Genomic DNA, 14,458 nt, shown 5'->3' with positions numbered 1-14,458 from the left:
CCATTCAATAACGTGAATTAGATGTCCTTCTTTCACAAAGTTCAGAAGCGAATACTTTGTGTTGGATGCTTTTTAATTACTCAGTATTTGATCATAAACAATGTTCTGCACTTTTAACACTATTGAATCTATTTCACTACAACTGATGGTATCATAAAGCATTTTACTAACCTTTTTAACATTCTTTCTCCTTGTAACTATTAATTTGATGTTACCATGTACTGCAGGGTAAATTCATTTCAGTTCAATTGAAAAGCACTTTATTAATCCCAAAAGGAAATTAATTGTATTTGTTATTTAGAAATTCTTTTAAAATGTATAAATATCTCCAAAAGTACTTTACGAGAAAATAAAAAATATATATTTATATCTTTTTTTCTTATTTTAAGGGCAAAACTGGAGCACCTAACTTTTGTCCTACAATTTCACACTTCATGAATAACAGATTTCCTTAGTTTTTTTGTTGACGTTTCTATGATTTTTATAAGGGAAAGAAATTATCTTCCTTTTTCTTTATTTGTTCTATTATAGTTTGGCTATAAAAGGGTAATTAACCCAAACCCTTGTCTCTCTACCAGTCCTGCTCACCTCCCTCTGCCCACCCTGAACAGTTTGAGCTGTGACGTATTTACTGACGGGAGGACGTGATTTTTCACACAGGTGCTTTATCTGCTTGCCAGTGCGACTATTTGGGGAAGATAAGCTGCGCCTTCTGAATCCTGAGTCGTTTTCTGTTCTGCCATCAGCATCCTTGCTGATAGACGCTCGGTTTTGATTTTTGCAACAGAACAAAGAGAAACAACCTGCTTCTCCAGCCTGTTTGTGAACACATCTGGAAGTTTTCTGTATCTTTTTTAAAGCAAAGACATATAAAAGAGACAAGGACAGAAAAATATGATTTCTTGTTCTAACCAAAGACTTCAGTCTTTGCTTTGTGGATGCCTGACTTTTCTTGTTTTGACCTCTGTTGTGAAAGCAGAAGGTAAGTTAAGATTTTCAAGCTTTATTGTTGATTAATAAATAACATTTAAAAAACAAAAAACAAATGCAAGTCTTTTTAAAGCAGTTTTCAAACATAATTTTAAGTTACTGCCAAAAAAATATCAAAGTGATCAAATTTGCTCATGCAAATTATTAGTTTGTTCCATTTTAAAAGCGAACAGCTAGAATTAAAAACAACACCTATCTCCAGCAGACTTTGGGTAAAAAGCGGTGTACACCTTGAATGTCACAAGTCCTTTTCAGGACAACATAAAGACATAGAACCATGCACAAATACAGTCACACCTAAGGGCAATTTAGAATCTATTAACATAGTCATGTCTTGAAACTGTGGGAGGAGGCGAGAGGATCTGGAGAACGCCAATGCATGCATGCATGCATGCATGCAGAACAATTCCAGGGATCAATCCCAGGACCAACAGTGTTACTTTAGGCCCTCCTTTGCCAAACTAGATAAAGCTTATGTTTAATCATGCAAGCCTTTCTGAGGCACAAGCCTTATGATAGCTCTTAACTTTTGCTAAATTTATTTATATAATATACCTTTGTAGCTATATAGCTCTTTGAGAAAACATAAGTGTCTCTTTTGATAAACGCTTAAATAACTGACTGCTTTCATTTCTCCGGCCAACCCAGGATCTGACCTCTTATCACAAGATCAGTCCAAAAAAATTTGTCTGACAGCATCAAGCAGACTGAGAAATGTCATAAAGTAAAACATCATGATTCAGTGTAAAGAGAACTGGTCTGAAATCAAGTGATTTACACCTATCAGTCATTTAAAAGACTTTGGTTGTCCAGCTAACTACAAAGAGAGTCATTTTAAACAACACAAAAACAGTTGGGAAACCTTTAGATGACTGAGTTTTCCTAAACTCCTCCAAGAGTACAACAACTTTATCGAGAGATCATAGAAGAAACCTTAGCAACATCCAGGTCACTACAAGCTAAGGTCATTGTTCATGATTTAACAACATGAAATTGGGCAATCATGACATTAATGGTAAAATTCAAAAGAAGAAATACATCCATTTTAATTCCAGCTGTCTATGGGCGAGAGGCAGGGTACACCCTGGACAGGTCGCCTGTCCATCAGAGACAAATGGGACAAACAACCATTCTCACACCTAAGGAGAATTTACAGAAGCCAATTAACCTAACAGTCATGTTTTTGGACTGTGGGAGGAAGCCAGAGTACCTGGAGAGAACCCACACATGCTCAGAGAGAACATGCATGCGGATTCCCCAAGACCTGGACAACGTATGATAACTGATCCATCAGGGGCAGAGTGATGATTGCAAAAGCTTCTCAGCTAACTCCAAAGTTGGGTGCATTTTATTTCACTGTGGAAAGTTAAAGGAAATGCTTCCGGCTGTAATGGTTGTTATCAGAAGAGGACTTAACCAATCAGATTGGAGCATTACAAGTATTAAAAGTTTTTTTTTTTTTTTAGAAAGACCTGCAACCCAACATGTCACATTTTCGCTCTGCTTTCTTACTGAAAGTAATGGTTGTTTTACCTCATTGTTTCCAACTTTTACTATTAGACAAAACCAAGGTTAGGAGATTAGACAACCAATTTGTTAGATATGGAATCGGCTCGATTTATTTACTCAATTTGTTTTAATTCTTTATTTTTCTATTTTCTTAGTCGACAAGATGAAAAGATCACCCTTCTTAAAAGAATATAAGGAAAATAATATTTTGAAAAACTGAATGGGTCTCATTTAGATTATGTTCTGGTTACTAACTGTAACCATTGACTATATTTTTACAAAGCAAAATAATTCTATAAAAAAGAAATAAAATATGGATAGAATATTTCAACAGATTTTCGACAGATTTTGTAAATATGATACACAAAAATACTTTAGCTGATTAGATTTAATCATCTGCAGGTTTTTTTTATGTTAAAAATCATTTCAACCCCATTAGAGTTTAGAGTTAGTTAAAACCCCTGTAATCTCTTACATCTCTCAGTTTTAGATTAATTAGCTGAGATAATTATAGCTCTCTTCTCAGGCCTCCCTTTGAATGATGCTTTGCTTCGTCTCTCCACAGGTCGAGTGTTCATCTTGAGCCTGAGGAACTTGCAGGGCTTCAGGGAAGCTGAGCAGGCGTGTGCCTCACAACATGCCCGTTTGGCATCAGCGGAGGAGCTCCGTCAAGCTGTGGTGGGGTGCTTCTTCTCTCACTGTACCCGTGGATGGCTTTATGGAGCCACAGTGGGGTAAGAAAATAAGCATTTATCTTCCCACTTCTAAGGGGCTTTCTGGAGATGGTCAAAGGTCACTGTAAGTGTGAGCGCCTATACATGTGTGACAGAGGTTACAAGAGTGGATGAAAGAGAAAAGGGGATCCGTTTTAGCAAGTGTGGGAAGATACAAAAGTGACACATTTCAGGTAGGGGAGAGAAAAAGCAGAGAGCATAACAGGGAAAAAGGCTCCTCTGTCTCCTCCTGAGGGATGAGGGAATTCTGAGCCGGGGTGTCATGTCGACAACTGACTCCATTTACGCCCCTCATCTCCACAGCAACATGAGATGCTGCTTTTATTCCCCAAGGGACAGAGAGAGAAGTGTGTTTGATTTAGGGGAGAGACGAGCACAATGATGGATGGTTGACAGTGTGTGATTTAGGTGAGGATAAAAGAGGAAGCCCAAACTGCCGTAGTTTTTGTCTGATTTTCCTATATCATAAATATGCCCACAGCAGTACTTTGGTTGATTCATGCATGTTTTAGTAATCTATAGGAATTATACCCGTCCCTGTCCTGGAAAACAACGGCCCCTCCAGGAAACACATACCTCGCCTCTGCCCTGTAAACACCACACCCACTTTCTCCGATCAGAGTGCAATCATTTTTGCTCAAAGTTGAAATAAGGTGCCTTTTTTAGCACCTACTTGGCAAAAGGACAGCAACTGTTCTTATTTAAGTTAATTTCTAAGTCCTGAAAGTGTGTTTTGGGTGAGTGATCTCAGATTTTGTTTAGCCTTCCTAAAGAAGAGCCTAATCACCAAAAGTGGCCGGATCGCAGTGGCTCTAGGGTGATGCAACGAAATGGGAAGAACCCACACAGCGTGGCGTTAGAGTGATGGCAGACATCTTTATTGCAGATTGGAAAAACATAATACAGAAAACAGCCAATGTTTCATGAGAAACATTGGCTGTTGGAAACAGTTGGAAACATTGGCTGTTGGGTTTTTTCCTTTGATGGAAAACCTAAAACCCAACACCTAAATAAATTGGAGAAAGTAGCTGTAGTATGTTAGTTAAACAACTTCATCCAGATGAATATTCTTTTTCCGTGAAATTCTATATAAGGAAAACATTTAGGCAGGGATTGAAATCTCCAGAGCTTTTTCAATCCAATATTGTCTAATGTTACTTGTTATGCTATGCCTACCTCTATATTTCCAGGTAAATGTGTTGTATGCCTTTAAGTTTAAGATGTACAGCTTTAATATTGTAGAATGGTAGTTAAATAGACAGGAAATCTCACTTATGCGGCGACAAATCCTTACAGACAAATACACATTGCAGGCTTTGCATGGTCTCATTCAAGGGAATTTATTTACTTATTTTAAGGGCAAAACTAGATCATCTCACTAGCACAAACCAGAATTTATGAGAGGCTGGACTTTAAGCTGTAGAATCGCAGAGCAAGTGTTTCAGGCATCAGGCCAGTTAAGAAGTTAGTGTCAGAAGTGAGAAGATTATTTCCATTTAAGAACTGCAGGCTGTCTGTTATATTCTATAACAGTGGGATAAAAAACAACAGAGCTACAGTAGAACTTATCACAGCCACCAATAGGCACAACATCCAGTATTAAGCTGTTAAGGTTTATTTTATATGAGGGTCCTTTACTTACTTTTGACGTAACCTAAACTACAAGCACCTTCTATTTAGCAGAGGGCATTTAATGCAATATCTGGGACTTATATAGGAGTGAATTTAACCATCTGGGACATGTAGCCAAACATTAACGGCATTTTTTAATCAGAATGTGAATGCAGCTTTTTACTGTTGATACTGTTGCCATTTTCTAGATATTCTTATTTAACCTTTGATATTGGTTGTTATCATTCTTGTATATTTTGCTTACTGGCAATAAAGACTTCTAGAAAACCAGGCCAATTTTACGCCTAATTACCATGCCATCACAAACACTTAAAGTGATCCTACAAATAAAATTTTGAGAAAAAGATAACCTTACTCATATGAGTCCAATGTAAGATGGTTAAAGTCATTGAATGTTATGTATGGGAACTGGGATTTGAACTCTATTCCATGCGAACCTGGCATAAGGGAGCAACTGAAAGAAGATTAACAAGTCTAATGATAAGCTTAATTGCCATAAAGGTAACTGCTGATCTCTAAGAGGTAGCTTTCAACATTACAAAAAAAAAAAGCCTTTATTTGGAAATGCAAAACAGATTAATGATTAAACATAGGTTGATGATGCCTTGAAAGCAGGACCAACTATAGTTTTTGCAAATTTTCCTTACAACCTCCTCTGTCTGCATGAAAGTGGTGTTTGTACACATTGAGTACCAAAAATTAGTGAGCATCAGATTAACTGTGTTATACTACAGAAAGTTGCTAGCATTGCTATAGAAATGGCCAGAAAAATGGCATCTAGTAATAAAAGACAGAAAGACTATAATAGCTCTCAAAATATATTAGGTCTTCCCCACAGTAATATTGCAAGGAAAGTTAAGGCAGTATGTTACATCAAATGTCAAACAATTGTGATGGGGAGGGGCTTTTTGGTGTATTTAAAGTGGGTGACTTGTGCATAGGCATCCTGATCTACCACAATGTTCTGCAGTGCTATGCAATAACCTCTGGTAATGATGCAAATCATAAGTCAACTAGACATCAGAGTAAAAGCAAGGGGACCTACAAGTGCCACAAATTTATGGGAATTTCTGCAATAGGTTTTGGGGGGAAAAAAATCTGAAACAATTCCTATTGTAGAAAGACCGCCATGAATATGTTTAGCTGTTATTCCTGCCAAAGCAGGCCACTTAGAGTAGTTAAAGGTTTAAAAATAATGGTTTATTTATACTATGTTGTTTTTGAGAGTGCCATGACACATTATCCTGAATCATCTTGATTTAAAAATGGTGGTGCATATAAAAAACAACAATTATTTATTTATATTGTACTAATGTCTAATTAGCACAAAAAAGGAATCTGTTCCCCCGCTCTCTTCATATCTTCAGCTTTCACCATCTTTCCTTTTTTTAAGTCAGAAGCCCCAGACCTGACTATCCATCAGTACAGTAGTGCCAGAATTAATAAACACCTTTCTAAATTTAGAATTATATTCTGCTGAAGTTTGATGTTTGGGTGCCATGTGCTGTTGATTCTCAGTGCCTAGTTTTATTAAAACAATAACACCCAGTTGATCCAGGGTTAAAATCACATAGCAGCACTAAAACCTGATGGAATACATCAGCAGATGGTCAATCTGTCTTCTGCTACCATGGTGGTTTAAGATAGCAACAAAAAGGAGGCGTCTACACAACTAAGGTTTTAATCTCCAATAGATTTGATTATAAATCATTAACAATATAGTGGTGGATTTTTTTAATGAATTTTTTAAAAGACCCTCCCCTTCCACTTAAAAAAATGCACATGCACAACCCTGTACCCACTTCCGAGAGGGAATGCCTATTAAGCGCGTGCGAGAGCATGCACAGGCCCATTTCTCCTTGTGAATGCTCTGTTTAAAAGTACTGTTTGCATCGCCCATACTTACTTACTTACCTTCCAAGAGAAGATTTGCAATTTTTCCACAATGTCAGACTCACCACTGGTAAGTGAAAATGGGGACGAGCATGTTGGCTGGCCTTACGTAAAAACATCATCAAAATGATTGACAATTAGGAGGACCACTTATGTTTATGATCCAGCCGGAAAAGGAACATCCTCATTCTAAAGAGAATCAATAATAAAACCAGATACAGTACAAACAAATACAACAAACCAGGTACTACAGTTACCCTCCTTTGACTAGACGTGTAAATTCAAACAAACTTGTGACTGATTTATTTTTCTACTATAGCTTCATTTTAATGGCTGTGCATAAAAACACAATTTGGGTCAGTATTGTGAAACAAAACAATATGATAGAAAGAGTTGAAAGGAATGCCCAGAATATTGTCAAGTAATGACAATGTAATGACAAAGTTGGGGAACCATTTAGAAATTCATTCAGGAATTTATCATGAAAAACATACAATAAAATGCAAAGGGAGACAAGGACACTCTTTTTATTAAAATTCGTATTCGTTTTAATCTATCCAATTTTAATCAAACTTGAATTGCACTATAATATTCGGTAAGTTAGTTGTTCTAGATCACTGCCTGCTATCTTGGTTTGAGCTTTCCTTGTTTTCCACCAGATACCTGCATCAGGTAACTAACAGACAGTTTGAAATTGTCATTATTTTTAGGTATGTTCCTATTTTAAAATACCACTCAGCCTATTCTCATGCATCAGAATTCGTACTTTAAATACAACTTACTTCTACCACACCAGGTTTTTTTTTCTGAAAAACAAGCTTTTTGGTTTTGTACATATGTCAAGGTTTTACCACTTTTTCTTTCCCATATATTTTCACAGTTTTCTGTAATATACTTTATTTACATTCTGTCTGTCTAGTGGAGTGAGTAGTTCTGATGTCATCTTTGTGTCTGTTTACAGGACCACAGTTTGTAACACTGATGGGAGCTCACTTAAAGCAGTTGATGTGAAGACGGAAAATGCTACAGAAGAAACTGCACATCTAAGTGCCTTCTGCATAAAAGACAAAGGTTTGGAATGCTAATTCATTTCTAGTGTTAGAAAATAATCTTTGCCAAGGGTGCTTTTCTAGTCTTCACTAAAGTTTAAAGATAAGCAAACCTAAATGTATAATTTTTTTAAAGAAACATACCACAGCCAGATTCTCTCCCTAAGACTTCCTCTTTCAACAGCTTAGTGAATGTTTTGCCTTGACACTAAACACTCATTCAAAACTCATATAATTTCACTTTTCACAAAGGTCAAATTTCTAGTTGTTTTGTGTATTGAAATACATCATCTCTTATAGTTCTTAATTTTTGCAGCACAAACCAGTCTACATTTTAGTAGCCCTGTCAGCCCCTCTCTTCCTCAATCTACTGTAATACCCCATTTGGGCGTACTTCCTTCCAGCCTTCTGCTGCAGTTGAATGAAATCATCTGCCATTCTCAAAAGAATAAATCCTTTTTTGTTCTTTCATTTTGGATAGATGCATCTTTTTTTTTTAAAGAATCTAACCATTACATAATGTAAACAATAGTTTGTTTTATCCCTATTAGATTTGTTAATTGTATGAATTGTATCAATCCTATTTTTCCATTAAATGAACTACAATTGATTTAATCCTAATACTAATTTCAGAGAAAGGTGGTGACATTAGTCAGAGGCTTTACTTTAGTATCACAAGCATCTGTCTGTTTGTTGTTAATAGTTGCGGCTTGTGGAGACCCTCCATCCTTCCCCTATGCTCGTCTGCAAGATCACTCAGGGTCTGAGATGGGAGACGAGCTTCTGTATATGTGTGCGCCCGGTTACATGATGCCCAGTGGTCATACCTCCTTCAGCCTGCTGTGTGACAGCTGTGGGGAGTGGTACGGGACTGTGCAGATCTGTGTTAAAGGTAAAAAAAAAAATGTCAAGAAGCAGGAAAAAATTTAAATAGTTTATTTGTTTAAAGTTTTGAAAGTTTTATTATCTACTGGGGGGAAAAAAACAATATGAGAAGTGATGATAATATCTTCTTTGACACCTCAGTGTGACATGCCATGATGGGGGCCATGGTAACAGAGAAAAAAGGTCTAATAAAAGTTTTCCCCTTAACCAGACGGATTGGTCTTTTAGGTCTGTCAGTTTGCTGTGTTTTTATCAACTTGTCTAATGCAAATATAAGAGGTTTGCAAGGAGATTTACGACTGACAAATGGCAAAAAGAACAATCACAAACACTTCTAAATTATTTATGATCCACATTACCTGCCTTATGGTGCTGCTGAAAACTTCCATAAAGTACATAATGTAAAAATCTATGTGAACAAACATATCCTTTTTCTTCAGTTAAACTGCTATACTTTGTCTAAATTAACCTTCAATAAATTTCTTAATTGGGGCAACAAAATTTATATTTTTTGATGCAATAAATTAATTAAAAAGAAAATATAAAAACTAAAAAACAGTCTGAGATTGCAGACCTCTGCTAAGCGGCACTTTTTCCCCCATATTGTGACTTACATCAGTAGCTAAAACTCGCACATGACCTCAATCATTACCTAGTTTTACTGAATGGTTTCTTGGTATGATGTTCCCATTTGGTAACATTTTCATCAAAAATTCTTTTGTAAGTTTATAAATAAGGCACAGAATGTGTCTGCAGCCTCTGGTGTCTGTTCTGCTCTCACCTTCATGTAGTGACATTCGAAGTTGCAGCAGATCTTCAAGTGAGTCATTGCTCACCTTTCCTGTGTTTGTGTCTTAAGTATAATACATCCTTACTTTTTAGTAATAGTCAAAAAAGTAATAGTCACTGCTGCCACCATCAGGTTTGGGGGGGAACTGCTTGTTCTGCCAAATAATCTTGAAGAATCCTTAAAAAAAAATCCTGCATCCGGATTATGATGTGGATCATCACCTAAATTTAAGGGGTTGTTCCTTTGACTGAGGTGAACATTTGGTTAAAAAAAAAAATTAACCAATTTAACTTTTCAAGTAATTCTGTACACAGACGGACAGACAGACAGACACACACAAACTCCTAAAAACATAATTCTTGGCGGAGATATTCATGTACAATGCTAACATTAAATCTAGCATCTAAAATGCTAACATTATTGTGATTTAGCTTTAATTTTTTATTTATTTTTTGTCATTTTATTTTTAGATGCAGCGGAAACCCATTTAGATTATGAAGATAACTTTGAAGATTCCTTTGAAAAGACAGATCACAATCATGACAGTCATGAAGAGGTATTTGGTGACACATTTGAGAATGGGAAGAGGATTCTCCAACAGCAGGAGACAAGATTTTGGGTAAACATAGGGGACGATCACAAGGATCAGCTGGAGGTGCACAACTCTGGGCCAAAGGTGATCAACAACAGTAGAACCTTTGAAGGAATTGTGGAGGACATAGCAAAAAGAGAAGATGATTTCACAATCCATCCAAGGTTTGCACAGGACAGGGACAAGTTGGTCCAAGTTGGTGCAGCTGAAGCCACAAAGGAGCCTGTATCTCTTCTCTCCCAAAAACACATGTTCTGGTTCCCTTCTGAGGCTTTCCAGGAGGAGGTACCTCCCTTCACCGGCGACTCAGTCACACAAGCAACACAGAGAGCCTCTGGGGGCCAGTCTGAGGAAAGCAAAGAAAACGAGAGCAGAGAAAGGGTTGAAAGCATCAAACCTGTTGATGATCATGATCATGATGACCCCGACGATCAACATGACCACGATGACCAACATGATGACCATGATGATCATCGTCATGATCATGATGATCATGATGACCCCGACGATCAACATGATGACCACGATGACCAACATGATGACCATGATGATCATCGTCATGATCATGATGACCAGGACGATGAACATGATGACCATCATGATGACCATGATGATCATCACGATGATCATGATCATGATGATCATGATGACCATGACGATCAACATGATGACCACGATGACCAACATGATGACCATGATGATCATCCCGATNATCACGATGATCATGATCATGATGATCATGATGACCATGACGATCAACATGATGACCACGATGACCAACATGATGACCATGATGATCATCCCGATAATCATGATCACCATGACGATCATCATGATGACCATCACGATCATCATGATGATCAGGATGACCCTGACGATCATCATGATGACCCTGACGATCATCATGATGATCAGGATGACCCTGACGATCATCACGATGACCCTGACGATCATCATGATGATCAGGATGACCCCGACGATCATCACGATGATCATGATGACCCTGACGATCATCACGATGATCATGATGACCGTCACGATCATCATGATGACCGTGACGATCATCATGATGACCATGATGATCATCATGATGATCAGGATGACCCCGACGATCATCACGATGATCATGATGACCATGACGATCATCATGACAAAGATGATCATGATGACAGCCACCATGATGAGCTGGATATCCATGAAGATGAGGACACTGACAATCCCGATGATCAAGACAGTCACCAGGAAGAGGACTTTGATGACCATAGACCTGATCGACACAAAGACGATGATGATCATGATGACCATTATGACATGGATGAAGATGATGACCATAATCCCCCTCACCATGGCACCAAGAAGAATGACGATCGAGATGATCTATATGACGATCACCATAGTAAAGAGGATCATGATGATGAACGCAGGGATGACGATAGAGAACACCCTGATAATTCTGAGGAACATCCAACAAGTGATGATCATGATGATGGAGAAGCGCATTACGATCTTGATGAAGATGATCTCCACAATCTTGAAGACAGAAACAAGGAGAGCTATGATGATCACGATAGTCGTGAAGACGATACCGATCACCCACATGTAATTATTACTGTAGGCGCTGAGCGGCGCCTAAACATCACCCAGAAGGAAGAAGGACATAAGACCAAAGGAAATACCTGGCTGGATGGTTATCCTGTTGATCTGCTTGATTCCACTAAAAGACAGATGAGACCCAGTGTGGTAAAAACAACAAATACACCCAATAAGGGAGACACACATAAGCAAGTTCCTCCCATCAGTTTGTCAGATGAAGATAAATCCCTCACTACAGCCCCTAAATCAGATCAAGGCAAGGTGAAAAAAGGTGTGTCAGCTACCTCACCTGACCGTGTAGAGCATTCAAACCCCCCCTCATACTCAGACTACCTGGATTACGGCACACAACAAGCTGCTCCCACCCACTCCTGGCTGAACGACCTCACCGGTCATCCCTTCCTCGATCATGGCCCAGCTCCTCCGATGCACGACCTTGACCCCTTCCCTGGAGCAATTGAGGAGCACATTGTGGAGAACCTGCCAGGTGAGATGGGTGAGATGGAAGGAGAGAAGAGGCAGACAATATGTGTGGGTGAGGACTGTCCCCCCAACCCTCCAAGCTCAACCAGTCAAGGGGCGAAGGTTGCGGCCATCATTGTGGCAGTGTGCGCCGTGGCCACGGCAGTCATAGTAGGGTTGTGGTGTTTCCGACGGAGACAGCAGAAGAGTTCAATATATGAGATGAACGGGAAACAGAACCAACAGATAGAGATGGAGCAGAAAGTGTAGAAGATGGAGAATAAGGACATTGCTGAAGAGCAGAAACGTTACAGAAAGATTAAGGATGATAAGCAGAAGAAATGTAGTTTTCTTGATCATGTTTGTCACTATTGCAGATGTGAACACTTTGCTTCTGTGCTGCTTCTGTGAAAAAAAGCTTTGCTGAGTTAGATACAAAATATTCCAATAGTAACAGGAACTATTGAATGGTAACAGTTGACGATGCAATAGTTCCTCACTCTTCAGTTATATAAAGATTAAAAAAACAAGTATCAATTACTTTTAAATGTCTGCTTGTAGCTGGATGCAAATGGGCTGTGCCTAAAACTGGAACCCCCTAAAAATATATGACTTTAGGGAAACCATTATACACGGCTGTTTGCCTCCATAATTCTAAAGAGGAGGATTCTGGGTGAGGATTTCAACTTTAAAGGTAGTGAACATTTTAATGAATATTGTGTTACCTTAGTTTTGGTTGTTGTTTTTTAATGTTTGGAGTACCTAGATGCATGTTTCTCTAAATCAGGAGCGCCAAATCTGCTTCCTGCTTATACATACTTTAGATGTGTTTCATTTTCTCTTCCCTGATTTCGCATAATTGTTCCTGTATAACAAAAAATCTTTAGCCATTTGAATCAGGCTGGTTGGGACAATCTTGTTAAAACTCCCACAGTGAATCGTCTCTGGTTATAAAGGAGTTGCCAGGTGTTCTTTTAGGATTAACTAACAGGACCAACATTAGCAGATAGCAATGGCTGGACTATTGCAGGGGTCCCAATAATGGCCCTTTTAAGATACTTTTCTAGTGACTTTTAGTTGAGCGCTTGGTCTAACTCACATCAATCAAATAACTGGCTCATCACCAGGCCTCTGCAGAACCTGAGGAGATAATGTAGATGTTTGATCCTGTTGTGTTACAGTAGGGATATTTTTAAAAGTTGCAGGGCAGCAGTTTTCTGTCAGAATAGATGAAAGCCCTTGAATGTTGTAAATCCAGAATGGAGAAGACAAATCATGTGACTGTTTTTTTTTTTTTACTCTCTGTGATAGCTAGCTTATAAAACATATAGGATGTATTCAAAATAATTGTGCAGCAATGGCTCATTAGTCTCAGATATCAAAAATACATTTTATTAATTGTTCTTTTAGGGTTTTATGTGACCATACAACTTTAATAAATGTCAAATGCAACAATTAGCTGAATATGTTTAAATTTGAAGTAGATTTCCCATACAGGTTAAACTACATAAATTCAGGAGTATATTCATAAACCCTACTAATGTTTATTGCCTGTGCTACATTGTGACAAAACATTTGCTATAGCCAATAATAATCTGCTTTATTACGCCTGGATGTTTGACTATTCCTCCTATCCGAATAGAAGGAGCTAATTTGAACTGGTAGTTTTATCTGGTATGGATCATGTGTATTAGCGTTGTTTAAGATAAGGCTATAAAGACCTGTTGTAAAAAGTCAATGTTAGCCAGCTTTGTCAATTTCAAAACAGAAATTAATTACTTTAGGGTTCAATATCCTGTTAGAAGCCTTCTTTGAAAATTACCATAAACATAATATAAAGTGTAAATAATAATTATTTCTATTTTAACCTTAGCATAGAACCATATTATGCAGTGTTATTGGTTGTAAATAAATCAGCAAGTCATAATCCCATCTTTTATAGCAGCCTACACACGTGTAATTCTAATGTTTTAATAAACTTTCTGAAAAGTTTTATAGTTTTAAACATATTATCATTTCAGACGGACCTGATTTTTTCCCCCCTCCACTTAACTTAAGAATGCAAGACAAGCAATACTCAAAAGTAAAATTTGAATTAATTACTTCTTTAAATAAGAAAAGAGGGAAACCCATTCTTAAGGGGTAAATGTTAAGTCATAGTAACACAATTAACACAATACAAACATGACAAGCAAGGATAAAATAAAAGTGGAGCTCAGATAGTTGGTAGACTTGAACATATCATCATCATCATCATCATCATCATCATCATCATCATCATCATCATCATCATCATCATCATCATCATCATCATCCAGAATAGAACCCA

General features: G+C 37.7%; 1 protein-coding gene across 1 annotated transcript; it reads left to right on the top strand.

Moving 5' to 3' along the window:
* Positions 1-759: 759 nt before the first annotated feature.
* susd5 (sushi domain containing 5) lies at positions 760-14,292 on the top strand. Its single transcript, XM_015372278.1, has 5 exons — positions 760-982; positions 3,065-3,233; positions 7,720-7,829; positions 8,511-8,699; positions 9,953-14,292. Exons 1-5 carry the CDS (start codon positions 895-897, stop codon positions 12,397-12,399), a joined length of 3,003 nt encoding a protein of 1,000 aa, XP_015227764.1. The 5' UTR covers positions 760-894; the 3' UTR covers positions 12,400-14,292.
* Positions 14,293-14,458: the final 166 nt, after the last annotated feature.

This window comes from Cyprinodon variegatus, unplaced genomic scaffold, assembly GCF_000732505.1.
Source record: "Cyprinodon variegatus isolate N-32 unplaced genomic scaffold, C_variegatus-1.0 Scaffold71, whole genome shotgun sequence".
NCBI lineage: Eukaryota > Metazoa > Chordata > Actinopteri > Cyprinodontiformes > Cyprinodontidae > Cyprinodon > Cyprinodon variegatus.
Note: the sequence above shows the minus strand (reverse complement) of the source record. Positions and strands in the feature narration are given on the sequence as shown.